Source organism: Polistes canadensis, unplaced genomic scaffold (genome assembly GCF_001313835.1).
Source record: "Polistes canadensis isolate GaletaPanama2010 unplaced genomic scaffold, ASM131383v1 scaffold_0, whole genome shotgun sequence".
NCBI classification, from domain to species: Eukaryota; Metazoa; Arthropoda; class Insecta; order Hymenoptera; family Vespidae; genus Polistes; species Polistes canadensis.
Genome location: NW_014569547.1, coordinates 824117 through 844967, shown reverse-complemented (window position 1 = coordinate 844967; position 20851 = coordinate 824117). Strand labels below are relative to the sequence as shown.

Below are 20851 nucleotides of genomic sequence, written 5' to 3'. Positions count from 1 at the left end.
AACGCCTATCACCACTCGATTAATGAATTTTTATGTTCAGTTTAACGTGTCGCGACATGTCATCGGGCTTAACCTATATTGAACGTTTATTATAATATTATATTATTATACTATAATTATACACGTCTAATGGGTTCATGTCTATCCTCTCGCCAGGCTCCACCGATGTTCATTCACACGGAAATTCACACACACACACACAGATTATTGCACGCATACTGACATACAGATTGACACATACGTATCATGTATGCTATCAACATTTCAATTTTCACATCATTTTCTTAGAGATAGATTTTAATTTTGTTGTTATTGTTGTTTTTGTATTCGTGAACAGGACTATAATAGTAGACTCCTTTTTGAAATTATGTTAACCAGTCATTCATTTATTCCGGCAAATACTTTTCTATAATTTTTTCTTGTTGTTTTAATTATAGTTAGAATGTGTGTTTTGTGGCTTTTTAGTATCTGCGTTAATAATAAGATCATTTTGAAATAAACATTTTTTGGTTTAATTTTCGATTAGTATTACTAATAGGAGAGTTATTTTGTAATAATTCAAGATAGAATTATGATGAAATCATAATGATTGTTATTACGAGGTGGAGAAAAGTATTTGTCAGGATAAATTTGTCACGCATAATAATTATTTAAAATAAAATTTCAGGTCCCTCGCGTCCGCCCAATCATCGTTTTCTGATCCCTTTCCCTCTTTTCGATTCGTTCATTATTATTCGCAATATTAACAAAAAAAAAGAAATAAATTCACAGAAATATGAATAAAAATGTTAAATAAATTTAAAAGACTGTGTAAAATAATCTTATCTGCTGTGTTGTGACAGATTTTTCCATTATATTTTTTCTTTTCATTTTTAAATCGAGAAAACGTAAGAAAATAGATGAAAAACGATATTAATATTTTTGATATATCTTTGCGAATAATAATAATTAATTCTCTTAGAAAGGACGCCATTAAAACAAGTGTATGTATGTATGTGTGTGAGTGTGCGTGTGTGTCTGTCTTTTGTTTAATCGATTAAAACCCTTTAACATTTCCTTACGCTCTATATCCTACGAATTTCTTTTTTATATACTGCAATCTCTAATAGTATTGTCAAACATTTATGCACTTTGGCTAAGCGCATCCTAAGTTTATTTAATAGTTCATCATCATCACCTACATCATCATCATCATCATCATCGTTATACTTATCATTTATTTTCATACATTTCCATCTCTTTTTCTTATACGTATAAACTATTTAAATATTGCATTTGTTTAATTTCTCTTGCAAAAAGATTTGAATGTCCTTAAAATTGCATTATCTTTTGTACATCGGAAAGCTCTTTGGGAATCATACTCGACAAGTGCTTCTCCGTTCTTGACGTAAAGTTCAAACAATCCTTTTAGAATTAAATTTATCAACAAATTTTACTATTTCCTTTATTTTACAATTAAGATATTTATTTTGTCTCGTTTTAAACCAAACAAACAAACACTTGACCCCAAAACCGAAACACAATTAATAGCAGAAAAATATATAATTACAGATCATGCTTTTTAACGTTCAATTAGGAATTTAAGCTGAAATGTTTTTATTTCTAAAATAACGAAAAATAAATAAAAGAACAAATAACTATTATATATAAAAAATAAAAAAAAGAAAAGAAAAAGCAAGAACAGAAACATGCTTCACATGTTTAAGCAAGGATCATCATTTTACGTGATATGTTCCTCGATATGCGTTGTATTCAAGGATTTTACAATTAGATTTATCCTTATTTTTCTGTAAAAAAAAAAAAAAAAAAATAGAGAACGAAAAAAGCAAAACAAGATAGAAAAAAAAGGAAAAAAAACAAGTGATAAACGTTTTTCTAGGGATCTTTTGCGAAAGAGAAGAAACGGACAATCCGAAAAATCATACGGTATGTGTTCGATAACAAACGAATAGAGAACATAGTTCGTTTTTGCAATAAATCTCACGGGATAGAGTGTTTCCCACGTTCACTGTTCTCACTCGTCGCTGAATGTCACCGTTGATTGACTTTTTCCGTTGTCAGAAAAGGAATAATTCCGTGTTATTTCAAGCCTACATACAGATAAAAAGTAGAGAGAGAGAGAGAGAGAGAGAGAGATAGAAATGCTCTTGGTCTTTTTCTACCTGCCTGCCATGTTTTTTTGTATCTACCGTGTATATCAAAAAAGTATCTCTACTGTCGGTGTTCGTGCGAATTAACTAAAAACACAAATCATTGCATGCAATGAAAAAAAAAAAAGGAACAAATAAAGGAAATGATATCCTTCGATTCGTATAATACTTATTTTAGTTTTGAGTCAGGAATAGTATAAAGCCAAAATTCTAACAAAAACGTTAAGCAAATATTGTTTTACGACAAGGCGTGCATAACCGTTTAATAAAAATGAAATATATCTCACTATTCTATCACGTTTTTTTCTTTCTTTCTATCTATTTACATCAGCGTCGAATAGCAATTTGATATTTTTTAACGATACTTATTTTTCTGTTTCTAATATATATATATATCATACTAGTACAATATACATAGCCGAAAGTGAAATAATTTAAATTGCGTTTGAATAATCGTGACCCAATAAAAAAAAAAACAAAATAGAACAAAATGACGATCGTATTTAACGTAAAAAAAAAAAGAGAAGATATTTATTTATTCTAATTTATTATTGAAAGTTGAAAGTATTGTCTATAAATTCGTAGTTGATAAACTCGTTTGGTTAGAAAATCCTTATGTATCCTTATAGATATATGTTAGCTATACTGATTTCGTAGTAGACCGATTCGCGTATATTCCGAACGTGACATGAGAATCGCGTTGGTGGCAGTCGTCGTAAGCTTATTTGCTGACAGTATCAATTTCGGGACGAACAGTGTATACATACGCGAGTGTATCCACCTATATCGTTTGCACCTGGAAACCGCCGATTTCATTTTGTATGAGGGGGATATACACTATGGATCAGAATCGTTATCCATCCATCTTACCGGAGAGATATACTCTTACATACGTGTACGTATGTTACATGTGTATTGTATATGCATACATAGGTATACCATCGAATGTATGTGTATAACTGTATGCGTATACGACTCTCTGCTTACCGTTTTATACTCCATCCTATATAATATTATATTTCTCCAAATCTGAAAGTTTCTTTATGATAAATGATACATGTGTCATATATGTATATATATATATATATATATATATATATATATATATATATAGTGCTTCTTCTATCATATAAAAGAGAAAAATAAATAAAATACCCCCCGTTCGAACTGCCACACGCAGAAATAATATTACGCCCAGTTTTTTTTTATACGTATATGTATAACACACACACACACATACTTGATTTTTCTTTTTCATTTCGAGTTATGACAAATCAATGAGTGGTATGTTATAAATTTCACGCGAATATTATTATGGACACGTAATAATACGTTACGAAAAGAAAAATAAGTAACTACTGAATTGAAGATAAATGAAAAATAAGGAAAATATAACAAAATAATAATAATAATAATAAAAAAAGCGCAAAATCGCATGCACCCGTCGTAATATTATTTTGTTGTTTCCATTGTTTTTATAATAAACATTTCAAGAACGGAGCACAGTACCTTTCGTCCAAAACAATCTTCGGTCCAAATTTTGTATATTGCATCTTTCTGCTATGACCTCGATAAGCAATTCCCTAAATGTTCAACTTTTTTTCCTCTCTCTCTCTCTTCCGAGATGCATTTTCTCAATTTAGTTTTATAAGAACGGCTAACTGGAAAGGAGAGCAAACACGCGAGAGAGAAAAAAAATAGAACAGAAAAAAAAAGAGGAAAATCAAAAACACCGAAGCTGTTCGCGTCTCTCGACCCCGACGAGAAGAAGTGGGTGGCATGGGGGGGGAAGAGGGGAGGGGGAGGGCTGAAGTCTTATCCGTTCGATATTCTTTTCCCTCGTCTTGAACTTTTTTCACGAGACTTCTTCTTTTTTCTTTTTGTTGTTTTTTTTTTTTCGTCTATCTCATCTTTTCGACGTTTCACGAAAAGATCGTAGGGATATCAAGGATTTGGTACGTCCAATTGGCAATAATTCAAGAAAGAAAACGACTAAAGGTAACGACATTACGTTTCTATCGGCCCTTCCCCCTCCCCCGTCCTGCCCCCCCAACACCTTCTCTCTCATATTTCCCTTTTCCTTTTATTTTTTTTGTTTTGTTTTCTCCTCACGCGCGATTAGCCCCTTAGACCGTGAAAGCCTACAAGTTTTTGCAATTAGAAGAAGGCCGTTTTGTTGGAGGGGAACAAAAAAAAGGTCCGATTCACGGCTCGTTAAACCTAAAGCATCCTTTTTTTTTTTTCACCAATTCACTATTTTTGTTTTCGTTTCGTTTCTCATTCATCTCCCCCTTTTTTCCTTTTAATCTGAAGTTTCCCCTTTTACTTCGTAATTCGGTTACTAACTCGGACCGATTTGTTCTAAGTTGGTCGATGAGGGACAGTTCCACCAATTTCCGTTCAATTCGCCGATCATAGAAAGCCGGATCAGGTTCCAGCCTTCCAATTCTCGATATCAAGTGTCGTTAGAAGTGTTCGGCTTGTAACCAAGATTTTTTCTTTGTAGGAATAGATGTATTTCACGGAAGTTTGGACGATCTACGTCGTTACGTTGCCAACACTCGCGCATCAGCTCGTAGATCTCCTTAGGACAGTTCTTCGGCAGTGGTAGTATCATCTGTAAAAGATAAGACGAGGGTGGCCCAAAGCTCGGCTAAAACTTTGGCTAAACTGTCGTTAAGTGTCGAAAGGGAGACCTATGTGACTCGTTTGTCGAACGTCTTTTGCTAAATCTACTTATATAGGTATATATATATATATATGTTTAAGATCGATTAAAACGTTAATATGCTAACGAACTGACGTAATATACTTCGATCAATTATTATTTTGATAACTGTTTGTTAATGAGATTATATCGATTTATTTGTTCATTCGATTATTAATGTTAATTAAAAATCTATGATAAATTCGAAATTGCTGATACACAAATTTGAAGTTATACCATAATAATTACATCGTGTAATCAGTACATATCTCAAATTTTTCGATAAATATTTTATCTGTTTGTTTGTGATAAAATAGAAAAAAAAAGGAAGAGGTACGAGTTAAGCTAGGACGTTCGTGAAAAAATATGAAAAATTCGTTCGAGTAACAATGTGTCATTTAGATCAAAGAAATAGAAAAATAATATAGAAAGGTAAAGAGAGATAAAGATATAAAAAGATAATTATTTGATATGTTATGAGATGGGGGTTTTTCCTTTACTTACTCGTCTGTCGTCCTCTTGGTAAAAATACGTCGCATTCTCGACCACGCGATGATCCGGAAGTTCTTCAAAGGGTTGCTCCCTGGCAAAGGTTAAAATTTCCCATAGCGTGACAGCGAAAGCCCAGACGTCGCTCTTCGACGTGTGCCTTCCCTAATTAGCGTGAAACATAAGACACAAACGACCAGTGTTTAGCCACTTCAAATTGTTTTTTCTTTGTATTATATAAACTATCACGCTTAGAAAATTATCCGACGATATTTTCTATCTCAAAGTTAACATGCCGCAAACTAAACTTCTTTACTTATTTTTTTCTTTCAAAAATTTTCATCATTAACACTCGTATCAATAATAATTATATAACATAAGATATTAATCAATTATTAATAGAAAATATATTGGAAAAATTTAATCAAATTTATATAAAAATAAATGTTATTTATTTAAGATAAAGAAAAGAAAAATAAAGAAAATGTTAATACGCGTGTCTAAAAGGTAGCGTGAAATCTAACACCCTTCTTAGTTAATTATGGAAACTGTATTCACCCTCTTGCGTTCCTAGTTCGACAAACTTGAAGTCTCCGTGAGTGTCTTGGAGTTTAAGCAAAGAGCTTGAGTATAGGAAGGGGTAACTCGTAAAATGGTTTACGTATTAGTGCCATCGGCTTTGTAGTGTCATAGGCTATTGCATGTCACATTTTACGAGATCCTTCCGATTTAATATAAAAAGCAATACCCACTTTTTATATACTCGATCATAATTTTCTTTTTTCTCCTCTTTTATTATCGATATAAACGTTGTTATAATTAATATATATATATATATGTATGTAAGTATTCGTTAGAGGGGAAAAAAAAATATTCGAAGATGAGATTTGTAAAATCTTTTTTTTTGGAAAATGAAACGTTCTCAGACAACGGTAAAAATTAAATTTTATGAAACTACATGAAAAGAAAGAGAGAGAGAGAGATAGAATTCATAATCGATCGATACTTAAACGAGATTATGGTAAATTCTACTGTTAGTTGTGTTATATATGTGTGTATGTATTTATGAAATATATCGATGGATAGTTATTACGAGATGTGTTTGTCATGAGAAGATAAATGGGGATATATATAATTTATATAATTGTTTTAACAATTGTTTTAATAAATATACCTTTGGTTAAACAATTACATAAAAAGTAAAGAAATGTTTAAATTTAAACGTTTTACTCTGAAATTATATTGATTAGGAATATTATTCACTTTATACACATGCGCAACGTTCGGAAAGTCATATAAACAACTTTCAATAAAAGTAAATTTCTAGATGACAATGACTCAGTCTAACAGGAGACTTCGAAGAGGACGGTACACAGAACATATACTTCTAACTTTTAGACAACAACAGACACTTGCATCGATTACTTAACAATTATTTGAACTATATTGCATTCTTTAATGTATTCTATTAATATTTATAATTGTTTTAACGTTAATTCCCAATGATGACTTACAGTTGAAAATTTATTCTAATATTTCAATATTGTACACATATATATATGAATTAATTTATTATTTTGTTCTACACAATAATACGAATTATATTTCAATCGTGTCTTGATAAATGGGCCACGCACATTGTTCTTGTTTTTCTTTCTTTCTTTATTTCTTCTTATCGGGAGTTACACACAGAGAAAAAAGATTTAATAGAAAACAGGAGGAAAAATCATGGGCGTGGAGGATTTTTCGAGTTTGTGAGGGACCGTTAAGTCGAGATATTGCGCGGGGTGCAATATTTCAGGTTTCCATGGGAATGGGTTAGGGGGTTAGGAGCTAAAGGGGGTAGGAAAAAGTGAGAGAACGTTCCGTTCTTTTGTCAAAGGATTAATAAACTTTATGAAGTCATATCGTTGGACGTTCGTCTACTCTAGCAAAGTATCGGATGCGATAAAGTCAACGTTCAATCATCAAAACGACGCTAATTTTAGATAATTCTTGAAGCGGTATTTCGAGCGTATTAAGCGGACGCGTTTCATTAGCGCCAGTACAATAGGCAGCCTCGGATAAACGATGAGCAATAATGAAGCATTAATGATGCAGTCAATTTTAAACGACTATGGGGACGACGGGGGCTGGGGGATGAAGGGAATTGCGAACTCGAGCGTTCGTTGGTCAAGTATTAAATATAACCTCCGATATACCAACGGTTGCTTTTTATCCTTTTTCTATTTTCAGATTATTTTATACCCCCGTTCATTTTTATTTTATTATATAATACTATATACGCAAATATATATTTTGGTTTTTTCTAAATTATAATACATCATATTCCGAATTTCGAATTCGGTTGGTCGACCGAAGACACTCTTTTTGTTCTTTTCCTATTTTTATTTTTATCTTATTCGTTTTATTTTAATTCCCATTTATTTTTCTCTCTCTTTCTCTCTTTTTTTTTTTTTTTCAGACTAGAATAACTCGGCGAACGGATGGATGGATGGATGTATTATATAAAACGTTATGAAATGCAAAAAAAAAAAAACGAAAAATGATGATACGATAGAGGGGTGAGAGAGTGTGTAAGAGTTGTGATAAAATTATATAGAAAGATTTTCTAACGGTCAATGATGATGCTTTTGTATTAAAAATATTATTGGATCGACTTACTTGTGTTGAAAAAAAAGTATTGATCATTTTGTAAAACCACAACGTATCAACCAACGGTTTACAATACAAATTTGTGATTTGAAATTCTATCGAGATACTTTGGAAATTAATGATTTTTCTTTTTTTCTTTTCTTTTCTTTTCTTTTCCCCCTTTCAAAATTTTCGATGGAATCGTTCGAAATTTTTTTAATCGACTCTCTTTTTTCTTTCGCGTAAAAAAATATGTCCGACGTATGCGGGGTGGGTGGGCAGCAGCCCGATAGTTTTGACGGTAAAAATCTTGAAATGAAAATCCCCGTTTCAAAAAATTTTATCGATCTTACGTCGTAACGCTTGACAAGATTTATTATCCACGTAGAAGAAAATTAATTCTATTAAATATAACCGAATTGTGTGATATTATAAGGAAAATTTATCTCGTAGATCGAAATATTATCTTTTTCTTTTTTTTTTTTTTTAATAATTATTACTTTATACAAACGAATATCCGTACGCGTGATAAATATGCAATCAATATATTTCATTTTGCGAAATATTAATACGAATATTTCGTTTATACGTGTTCCCTTTTTCATTCTTTCGATTCCCCTTTTTTATTGTTAATTATTCGATCTCATTATTATCAAAAGAAATATGTTTCTTTTTAATCAATCAACAATTATACGTAACCGTGTTAAATAATCCGCCGCGTTTTGAAGCATTTTTTAATGTTACGTTTTAGTAATCGTCATCGAACATTCGTTAACGCGTTTCAACGTCATATTTTCCAGATCCTTTCGTATTCGTATTTGTCGATGTATATGTTAAAAAAAATAACGTTCGATTTGTCGCACGTATTTCGTTCGGGCGATTAACGAAAACTGGATTGGTGGACTTTGGGGAGAAAGAATAAAAAAAAAGAAAAAAAAAGGAAGGATACGCGACGTAGAAAAATCGAATCTATAGTTCAACTCCGGTTTTGCTCTAGGTCGTTATTTTTAATCGTCACGATCGTCTGATATAATAACCATCGAGAAATCGAGATATCGACAAAACGATCGTCTAAGCAATAGTTTTGCGTTTGCTTATGGGACTTGCTTTGAACTTTTTCAAAAGTTTTGTCTCCACTTTGAGGAAAATAACATTGAGTGAAAAAAATATTCAAAGTAAACCGAATTTCATCGGGAATACGAGAATAGATAGATAGATAGGTACGTAGGTATATATATATCTATATATATATATATATAGTATATATATATACCACCTATATATGTATGTATTCACAATTCGCCGAAAGCACACCTCCGTAACGCTGGAATGAAATCAAAACTGCTCTCAACCCGTTTTATATAACTGGACTACTACTACTACTACTGCAACTACAACTACTACTATTACTATTACTACTACTACTACTACTACTACTACTCTTACTGCTACTCTTTTTCCACCTTTCGCATCACAGGATATATAAAGTCGTTCTCGCCCGATCGGCTCTTTCTATTTTGTTTTTTATCTTCTTTTTTTTCTTTTTTCCTATTTTCTCTCTCTCTCTCTCTTTTTATCTATCTTTCTCTCTCCTCGTTAAATACTTTTGGTTTCTTTTAACGAGTGAATCCCTACGTATATTTTGTTATCGTTGGGTAACAAAAAATTGATGCGAATATTCGTTGAATTATTTTCGATTAAACGTTCTCTACTATTAGCGTACAACATAAAGAAAAAAAGAAAGAATTAATCTAATCATTTATTCTCGTGATATTTTTTTCAAATCTTACCATCAGCATGGATTCCCAAGCCATCCATCTTATGGGTAAAGGTGGTCGTCCTTCGATTCGGAAATAATCGGCCGCGTATGCGTTCCTACCAGAACCCAAGTCTGATATCTTGATGGTATAATTTTGACACACCAAACAATTTCTGTAAAATAAAGAATAAGGAGAAGAAGAAGAAGAAGATACCAAAAGAAAAACAAAACAAAAAAAAAAACAAGAAAAAGGAAATACGTTAAGAACATATTATTTTTACGGGGGTTGGTGTGGTGGTCTTGTTTGGAGAAAGGAAAAAAAAGAATCTTTCCTCATTTTATTTTACATTTACTTTTATTTTCGATTTTGCGAAAAGGAAAATAACGGGGGGGATAAGGAAAGAAAAATCTCCATAAGAAACGTTTACGAAACTTATCTGGAAAGAAATAAAGAAATAAAGAAAGAAAGAGAGGACGAGGATTTTTCTTCCAATAATTCTTTTTTCCAGGATTTGGAGAACTCGATGAAACGAACTCTCGAGACAGCCTTTACGTCGTCGTTCAAAAGTTTCTTTCCTGATTTGCAACGTAAAATCCAGGTCGTTTATCGTCTCGCCTATTTCGGAAGGAAGGAAGGAAGGAAGGAAAGAAGATAGCAAAAGAGAAAAAGAGAAAAAGAGAAAGAAAGATTTAGTGGGTACTCCCATCACCCAGTCATTCCACTGTTCCATGTTTTTATTTCATAGTTTCACGAACATAATACATTCTCAGTACAGTACTATTTTCTTTCTTTCTCTTTCTCATTCTACCTACAACCAGATTTACTCTCAACTTTTTCTACTCGTAAAAATATAAAAATCAGACGAATTCTGAATTTTTCCTTCCTTTCCTTTCTTTCCTTTAACTCATTGTCAGATTTTCGCGAAGTACCATAAATAAATCCTTTATTGACACCTACTTAACATCTCACAGGTATTTGGAATTTAAAGTGATTTAAAATAACGTAAAGCTACATTATTTTCTCTCGTTTTCAAATAAAATGTTACTTACTTTATAGCCTGTGTATATAACTATTTACCATATTATTTATTTATTTATTTATTTTAAGTTACGTAGTTTTTTTCTTTGGAATAAATTTCTTTTTTTTTTTTTCTTATGCACTCAACAATAATTAAAACCAACGATGCTGAATTTCCCGGGTGAGATGAGAAAAAGTTTCCAAAATCTTTGAGATTCATTTTCAAGAGAGGAAAGAATAATGAAACAACAACAACAACAACAATAATAATAATAATGGAGTTCCCTTCTCTCTTATTTGATATCTTATCCGATAATTTAAGCAAGAATTTGTTTCAATAAATTATAGAGACTAATGGAACTTTATATTCCGGATACTTTGAGTCTAAGGTTTGGGTTCTGTGAGTAGGTCTTAATATCGAGCCAAGTTTCCCGACAAAGGCGTTATGATCAAGGTTTATGATCAGAGTTAATAATTCCAACACGTGACGTAGTGCGTCGCCGCCTTGTGACGGGGCAAACCCTTCTTGAATTTAATGACTTTGTGCCAGCTTGGTTAAACCCTTGATGCGACCTTAAAGACCGAAGGGGGTTCGAAAGAAAATATAGTAATATGAAAGGGTTCGAAGGAAACATAGGAGAACCAGCTAATTTCGTTTAACGTTTAAAACGTTACCTTCTTCGTTAGTTGTTATTCCATTTGATCCATTTGTGTTGGGGTGCTGCTGGGTGCTGGGATGCAGTTGGATAGATGGAGTAGGGGGGGGGTAGAAGGGATAGAAGGGTAGGTCATTTCGAGAATAGAATTAAAAGACGAAGGAAAAGACAAATGAGGGGCGTGTTTGTAGGTCTTGTTCGTACTATCTCGCGAGAGGTAGGTAGGTAGGTAGGTAGGTAGGTAGGAAGGTATGGTGTCGTTACCTTGTGGCTAGATCCCGATGCACGAAGTCCATTTCCTCCAAGTACTTCATGCCAGATGCTATTTGCGTGGCCATGTAAACCAACGTGCCGAAACTAGAACACGAAGAACAGGCGGTTGTTGCCGTCATTGAATTTGCCACGAGAAACTATGTATAAGGTTAAGTCGTTTGCATCGGTTATATTGCGGATATACGCTAACGATATAATACATAGACAGGTGTTGGTGGGCTGTTCAACGAATACCGTGAGATAGATAGGTAGATAGATAGATAGATAGATAAATAGATCGCGTTCTCTTTCTATTCTAGATTATATTATGAACATCGTATATGTTTTACTGTTATATACATATATATACAATCTTGTAACATTCTAATAGTTAAATTAATTGTCTTTCTTATTGCGCTTTCCTGTTACTGAACTAACAACAAGTTCAGTAACAGTTATAACTACCGAACTTGTTCGGTGTGAAAACATCACGTGGATTAACTATCGTGTTCACTTGACAGATAATAACATCTTCCATATCTTCGCCTAGACATTTGATTTACTTTTAATTAACTAGGACATTTTTACAGGATAATTTCATTAGTTCGCGATCATTGCTTACACATTTTTAAACTGATCCGTAATTGAATTTATCTACTTTCTATTTTTTAACAATTTTATCTTTTTTCTTTTTATTATTTTTTTTTGTTTTCAATGAATATATCAATTGTCAGGTTTTAATTGGATTCAATTTGTTCGTTGTTAATACTACGACGTATTATTTACGTTTTGAAATATAAATAATTCGTAATACTTTATAGTTAGGTGGATATGTATGTTTTGATGGGGAGGGGTGAATAGGGGGGGGGAAGAGGAAATGGGACATACGTACATATGTCGAATAACGAGAGACGGAAACTTGTTCGGCAAATCCGTGAACAGGAGTTACGAAAAATGCGTGTTGTCTCCTCGTCGACAACTGTCACGTGCACCAACAACGGGCGGGGGGCGTGGGGGCGTGTGTGGGGGTTTAGGGGGATCCTCTCTATCGCTCACCTCTCATTTTCAGCCGATTTCGCGTATCTTTCGAGTGCTATCGAATTCGACTCCCGTTTCATTTCACGCTTTTTTCCCCCCTCCCCCCTCCGCCTCCCACCCAACTCTTTTTTTTAACTCCACCACACCTCATCCCACCCTCGCCACCTGTATTTTGTCCTATTCTTCTTTTTTTTTGTTTTTGGTGGTTTATTTTTTTTCTCTCCGGTAGTTCTCCATTGTTCCATTTACCTTTCAAACAATAATTGAAAATAATGTCGCTTTATCATAAGAGAGGTTTGACAATCATCGTTCTTCCCCCTCGCCGCCTTCCCCACAAAAATCCTCTTTACTTTTCCATGGGTATCAACAACATTTGACGAAGTATACTCGACCGATGTCACCAAATTTGTTCCCCATCGATATTATTTCCTATCTCTCGTGCGTGGTGTTGAAAAATTGAAATAAAAAAATAAAAAAATTAAAAGAAAGGGGAAGGGCATACTCGTTTTGCGAATTAGATCTATGAATTTGTTCGCGGGCGCATGCGCGTGTGCGTTTGTTTCTTCTTCTTCTTCTTCCTTTTTTTTTTTTTCTTCTTTTGGTTAATCCTTATTTTATTTTTTCATTTTGCGTTCTGCTCAGTCGGAAGGATAAAATAGAGAAAAAAAAGAGGTGAGGGGTGGGACGGTAGGGATTATCCAGACTACGTGTTATTTTTTTTAATATTGTTCGCGTCAATATACACTTCGTGAATTATAATACGCAGGCAGGATGTGAGAGTTAAGCTGATTTCGAGAAAATATATAGAGCGGCAACGAGTACAGCATTAAATTTTGTTAAAACCATGTTTTTATCTATATATATATGAGTGTGCGTGCGTGCGTGCGTGCGTGCGTGCATGTTTATACGTATACGTTTTATACATATATTATATATAATTCTATATAAATGTGTTTGTGAATTTATTATTCGTATAGAAAACTGACGATGGTAACTGAAAATTAATTGATCAAAATCGTTTTAGTAAATCGGCCAAAGTTGTGAATTCGTTGCACAACACGTTATAAAGTTGAGAATATAACGTCTAATGATTTTCAATGCTATCGATGAACCGAAATCGGTGCTAGCTCGCAAACACAATAACGACTTGTCCATTAAACGATGCTAATTGTTCGATAATGGGCAAACTCGCCATGGGTATATATATATATATATATATATATGTATTCCTAGGAGAAACTACTATACCTCCCAATTGTTGTAGAATCGAATATCCCACGATTAACTTTTTTTTTCTGAGTAATAATTCAAAATCTCTTGCGATCATTAACGAGATAGTTATTTAAGATCGTTCTATTTCTATTTCCATTGAAATCTATCGCGTTTCCACTACATTTTTTTGTTTTATCTCTATCCCTCTTTTGAAATATATTTAAGAAAAAAAGACAAAATTAAAATAATAAATTTTATTTTTTTTTGTTCGGAATTATCTTTTACCGACATAGAAAAGAAAAACAAATACAACAACGAAAAATAAATAAAACGTGCTCTTTACAAAAATCTAATTAGGTTCTCTTTGTTGAAAATATTTTCCTATTTCATCAACGTAATTTAATATTTCATTTCCACGCTGATATTAATTCTTTTCTTTTTGTTTTTTTTTTTTTTTTACACGAATTGTTAACGCAACGATGATTTTAATGAACATTAAATATATAATTAGTGTACAAATAATAAATGAATTGTTGTTAGTTAAAAATATATTTACCTCAGTGTCTTGGCAGTGTGCACGGTTGAAGTTTCGGCTATGTGATTTTGTAGGTACTGATTCAAATCCCCATAAGCGCCATTTTCCAATACGATACACATAGGATCGTTCTCAAGACTGGCACCAAGCAGTCGACCAACGTTACGATCTGTGAGACGTGCCAATCTTTTTGCCTCTTGTTGAAATTCTATCCTATAAAAACATACATCGTTACATTTACGAGTAATTTCTTCATGGTGTCCTTCTACTTTCTTTTCTTTTTTTTTCTTTTCGCGTATCAGGTTTTTAGTTATTGAATATTGGAAGAAAACTTATATTGAAAGTATTGCGAATGTTCAATCGATATATGCAACATAATACTAACGTGATCACGTTGTCTAGTATTTCGATTGGAAGACAAAAAATATTACAAGAATGATATTATTACGATCTAATCATAAAATAAAATATTGTCTTTTTATTATATCTTTTTTACGAGTCCCAGTTAATGTTTTTTCTTTTTTTTTACGTACACTTTATCACACTTATTCCACATTTTTAAAGAGGTCATATTTGTGTGTCTCGTGTAGAAATATATATATATATCAAATATATAAATTATATATGAAAAAAAATATATTAAAATATAAAATATAATCTTATATATTATAAGTATCGGATAGTATACAATTTTGATTATATTTTTTTTCGAATGGGCCACTCATTCCATTTACTAACCATGCCCATCATTATTCGACTCTTTGATAATCCAACAAAAACTAAATAATATATTTCAACGCAACTAACATAGAATAATAATAAAATAAAATATATAGTTGCATGAAAAATGATAGAAAAAAAAAAAGTAAAAGAAAATGTGTAACGCAAGAAAATAATTAATTAAAACGCGTTTCTCTATTACGATATCGTTATAATAAATGATGGAATTAGGTGAAGGGGGTTGCGTTTAGAGTTTAAGACGAACTAAGGGATGGGGAAAGGGATGTGGAAAGGGATGGGAAGACGAGGATAAGCTGTTTCGCGGTTATACGAGGAATACGTGGAATGGCGTCGAGTTATACTACGCATCCGTGCATAGGTACAATAATCGTGGTGCTCTTGTAGTTTATGACATACCGTTCAAACGTTCTACGCTCCCAGACGAGAAGCATCCATGAAATTCCATCTAGGTGCGTAGTTAATCAACTAAAATGCATAATTATCGCGCGCTACCGAATTAAATTGAAATCGATCGAACAATATCGATCATTTCCCATACGAATGATTTTATTACCATCCTCCCTCCCCCGCCCTTCCACTTTTTCCCTTTAATTTCGACGAGTAAAAGAAAAAAGAGAAAAAGAGAGAGAGAGAGAGAAAGAGAGAAGGGGTAATAGATCGTCAAAAATGATTATAGAAAATTTCATCGAAAGCGTTCGAAGTTAAAAGAATTTTACCCCAACCCCTGATGTCTCCGGCTCCAGTTTCCCTCTTCCCCCAACCCTATACTTTTTTTATTTTTTTCTATTCCTTTCTCACAATCGTACAGTCGAACGATGGAATATAATAAACCGAATCGAGAAAATGCATTGGCTCGTAATATAGGAAAATTCGTTGGATGGTTACGACTAGTATAACGATGACGATGATGATTATGGTCAGTCTTGGTGGGGGGTGGTCGGATAGTCGGGGAAAAAAAAGAAAAAAGAAAAAAAGAGAAAAGTATACCTATCTCTAGTCGTATTTTTTGTTTCTTCTTTTTTTTTTTTATTTTTTTTTTTTTTGGTCAGGGTCGAACATTCATTTGCGTTTTTATCTTTACTTTCTATTCTTTCCTATCTATTCCTTTCTCATACCACCCCCCTTTACTTTTCTCTGCCAGTTCTGTCTGTTTCTTTTTCCTTTCATCGAATCGTTTCCCGGATGAAACTATGTCGTGCGAAAAAATAAAATGAACGAACGAACGAACGAACGAACGAACGAACGTCGCGTTCAGTCTAACCGTTCAACCCCTAACCACCCCTAACCCTGTGCTGCTAGCTAGTCTTGTACCCTTGCTCTGTGAACGATAAAACGTTTCGTGGCTGATAAAAGCTCGCTTCGACGTACGACTACTCGATTCCTGATCCTTTCTACATCGTCGATAACGCGTCGTTGATTTTCCAACGAAATGTACTTTCCGCTTCGTTTCCGATCTGGTCATAGTGTACGAAACCTAGTATAGAATCAATACGATTTCAATTCGTTAATGAAATTTCTTATAACGATATTAGAATTCAATAATAATAATAATAATAATCATCATCATCATCATCATTTCTAAATAAAGTATTTATATACAATACGTTTTCATTATAAATTTTATATATGGACATTTATTTCATATTAAACTCATTGATATTGATTATCTTTTGTTACAAATTAAAGCGACTTATATGATTATGACTACAATGATTATTGATTATTATTTTGAATTATTTTTTAATAGAAAATATCAAATGATTTATCGAATAAAATGAAGAATCATTTTTACCAACAATATTGCATACAACATTAATGTAAAATTCTTGAAGTATTAGATTAACGCGAATGATTTAAATTGAAAATAAAATAATATAAAATTGATGAAAGATAAAAAGAGAAAATCTTAGAGATGGTTGTTTAAAAGAACTCCTACTACTATGACACATACACACACATAAATATATATACGTCAACTTACTTAAGAGCATTCGACGATCCTGGCTTTAAAGATTTAACGACGACTTGATCGCTGTCTGTGTTCCTGAAGACGTCATCGTATCCAGGAAACCTGTCGACCTCGCAAAGATGTACGTCACCGAAATATCCACATCCGAGATTCTCAACGATGTTGAGCTTTTCCCGTGGGAAGTCCAGGATGCACTCAGCCGTATCATCCTCTTCCTCGGTAAGCGTGTCCTCAGCACTGTAACTCGTCAGGCTACTTGATGCTTTTGCACTCATAGCTGCTGTTGTGCTTGGTGTCGGAGAAGGTGGTAAAGGTGGTAAAGGACTCTGCAATATCAATGAAAATCGGATCACCAATAAACCAAAATCATTCGAACAACCGACAAACATAAATATATGTCTCGTTGAATTAAATTCAATTTTATTGTATACTTAATGTTATATATTTTCAACCTGTGTGTCATTTTTTTTAAATAAATATTTTCTTTTTTTTTTTCTTCTCTTCTCTCCAATTTGATGGATCAAATTTTTTCAAACGAAAAAGAAAAAAGAAAAAAAAAGAGAAGAATGAAATAAATCTACCTACAGATACAGATTTGGTTTTATTTGATCAACGAGATATATATTTATATATCGTTGGTAGGATGAAAATTGGTGGAATGTTTATCATCGTCAGGAACTAAAAATTAAATGATAAAATATCACAATTCGTACAAATATCGTACCTTTTTGTTTCTTTTTGCAAAGAAAAATGTTTATAATGAGATTTCCTGAGAGATGGAAGAAAGTAATATAGAACAGAACGATTCATATATAACAACACTAAATCAATCTTAAACAATAAATATCGTTTATTGATTTCGCATCGAAAAAACAAAACAAAAAGTAAAGAACTTAGGGGGTAACCTAATATTATTCTATATACTTACCTATATCCGGTAAGAGAGTTTCATTCCTTTTTCGAGTTTTATGCTGCGCGGTAAAGTAAAAGATAGGAGTAGGAGTAAGAGTAGGAGTAGAAAGAGGAAGAGGAGGAGGATGTACGACAGAGAAATTCTAACGGATCAAAATAAGGAATAAAAGCGTAGCGAGATTAACGTCGTGAGAACGATCCTTACGCTCCGATATCGCAAACTTCTCAAAAGCGTACTAGCTTTGCACGAAATTCAACAACCTCTCTTGTATTCTAACTTGAAGCAGACAGGCTTTGCTTCTTATTACTCGAGTGATCGTATTAATGCACCTAAAGTAATACTAGTAGGATCGTTTCGATCGCGTGTCTGACGTTAGTATATTTTTCTTTTTTTCTTTTCTTAAGGCTCACCTTACAGATCTCTGTACTGGCATAATATTTTTCCGGTGGGGGTGGTATAGGCGGTGGATTATTGGTTGGATATTCTTGAACCGTTGGGATTGGCCTGGCAAGCTCGATCGGCGTGTTCAGTAACACTGGTTGCACCTCGCTAACACCTGGACAATAATTTGACGATAATGATAGAACATTCAAATCCTAATAGACATTTTTATTCGCGAATAAAAAGAAAAAGAACAAATGGTTAACAATAATTTGAGAACAAGAGAAGTCTCCGTAGTATTTTATGGTGTATCATTATTAAATATCAAGTTGAACAATTGTAATTGTAAAATGTGGCTTATCGAATGGATTTTTTTTTTCTCATATATTTCTTAGAAATATTATAAAATATTCTATAAATGTATGCATGTATATATATATATGTAGAATAGGTACTTATGTTATTTTCTTATTTATCGAATTTGATAGAAATATATATACTTGGAATATGGTACGACAAACTCATTCTTTATATCCGACTTTGGAACCTTTCCGTTATACTTTAAATCGAAATCTATTTATCAAAAAAGTTAAAAAAAAAAAAAAAAAACGAGGTTATATAGAGGAAAATGGTAGAAGGAGATGAAATCACGAACAGTTTGGAAAGTAAATTTTCAAAGTTTCCAACTTAAGAATTTGTCTTCTCTTTCGTATATATTCTCTCGTATATGAAATATAAAAATGTTGTTTTCGAGTAAGGTGAAGAGAGTGGAACCCACCTAACTCTTGTACGTTGCGAAATGTACGGAAAAGGGAAACGCCATTTCATACGAAACGAAATAGTTAGGAGGATGATCGAAATTGTGTCATTCGAATACAGTGGCCCAGCAATTCACCACGGAATCTCTCTCTCTCTCGTTGAGTTTTGAAAATATAGTAGAACGAAACTATCGAATATCGTCAATGAAGCGAACCACGAGAGAGTCGATCTACCGAGTAGGGAAAATCAAAAGCAGTTTTCGAAGACTTTCTTTCTCTCATTTTATCCCGACGAAACGAGAAATTGTCTATCATAATATTTTTCTTTTCGAATTGTCAGCGCGTGTATATATATATATATCTACTTTATTTTATAAATTAAAAATTAAATAATTAAATAAATTTTCACTGATTCTCAAAACGCGATCAAAAAAATTATTCAAATCATTTACACGATTTTAAATTATTAAATAATCCTAAAAGTATTTCTTAAATAATACAAATACACACAGATATTTATCATATACTATTATTATATGTGAATATCATTTAATCGATAACTATTACAAATTAATCCCTACAATATTATCTTCCCTTAATAGAATATTCTAATATATATATATACACATCTAACATTTAGATAAGTAAAAGGAACATTTGAAAGCAATCCGAAATACTCTTATGGATGATCAAAATGACATGGGATTGCACTCTAAAGAACATTACTTCAAATATAGAGACACCTTTGTTGGGATAGTGTATCGAAAGGTTTGAGCATAGAATGAACTTTGACACTAACCTGTATAATTGGCGATGGTCTCGTGAAGCTGTGTAGTCGTGTTATAGGTAGAAGGATGGTATTGGGCTGGTAGAGGGGGGCAAATTGGTCCCTTGTCCTCGCTCTCTTCCTGTACCGAAACCTGCGGTCGAATATCAAGCGTTATCGTTAATGCATCTGACATTTATGCACACACATCGAGCATGTAGTATATTTGAGAGAGAAAGCTAGGGTTAAAAGCGATACGCTGCCAGAAACTATTCCTAGTATTCATACTCTTACTCATACTATCATAGTACTCATATAGTCGTAGGTACTCATATTCATTCTGACTCACTAGTTCACTCGCATACTCGCCCGATCTCACTCATTCTATTTCTCTTTCTCTCTCTTTCTCGCAGAATATTCATAGCCGATGAAACGGAAACAGAGAAACGATTCGAGGACCAACTCACACGCCGTTATATCGACCCATGGATATTGTACATCGAACGACGTTTCATTCCTCTCACTCTGCGGGCTCGAAGCTGCGTTATCGATTCATCTCCGGATTAAATTCATCACGACCAAGAGAGAAAGAGAGAAAGAGAAAGAGAAAGAGGAGAGGTGGTGGAAGGAAGAGAGCAATATTTCGTTGCATCGACTGGAGTATGATTATTTATCGATATTCCTTTTGATAATCGATATATATATTGTTATATATGTTACCGTCGAAGCCGGAAATCAGTCATTGCTAGTAATTCCTCGGCATTGTTATCAATGCAAAGCGCCTTCCGACGAAGTCGGAAATAAGACTTTTTACAGTTTTGGTAAATATTTTTAATACTAAAAGTGAATAGATTTTAATGAAACTTATATTAA

General features: G+C 33.0%; 1 protein-coding gene across 4 annotated transcripts in view; it reads right to left on the bottom strand.

Moving 5' to 3' along the window:
• Positions 1-3271: 3271 nt before the first annotated feature.
• LOC106790448 (discoidin domain-containing receptor 2) overlaps positions 3272-20851 on the bottom strand; it is a 149575-nt gene continuing 131995 nt past the window's right edge. For all 4 annotated transcript variants that reach the window (XM_014755381.1, XM_014755631.1, XM_014755545.1 and 1 more), the window contains 8 exons: positions 20012-20132; positions 18484-18629; positions 17173-17486; positions 14472-14663; positions 11678-11770; positions 9771-9912; positions 5362-5511; positions 3272-4767 (listed from right to left, as the gene is read on the bottom strand). In XM_014755381.1, the coding sequence (XP_014610867.1) occupies positions 4606-4767; positions 5362-5511; positions 9771-9912; positions 11678-11770; positions 14472-14663; positions 17173-17486; positions 18484-18629; positions 20012-20132 (1320 nt within the window). In that variant the 3' untranslated portion in view covers positions 3272-4605. The remainder of the gene's footprint in view (positions 4768-5361; positions 5512-9770; positions 9913-11677; positions 11771-14471; positions 14664-17172; positions 17487-18483; positions 18630-20011; positions 20133-20851) is intronic.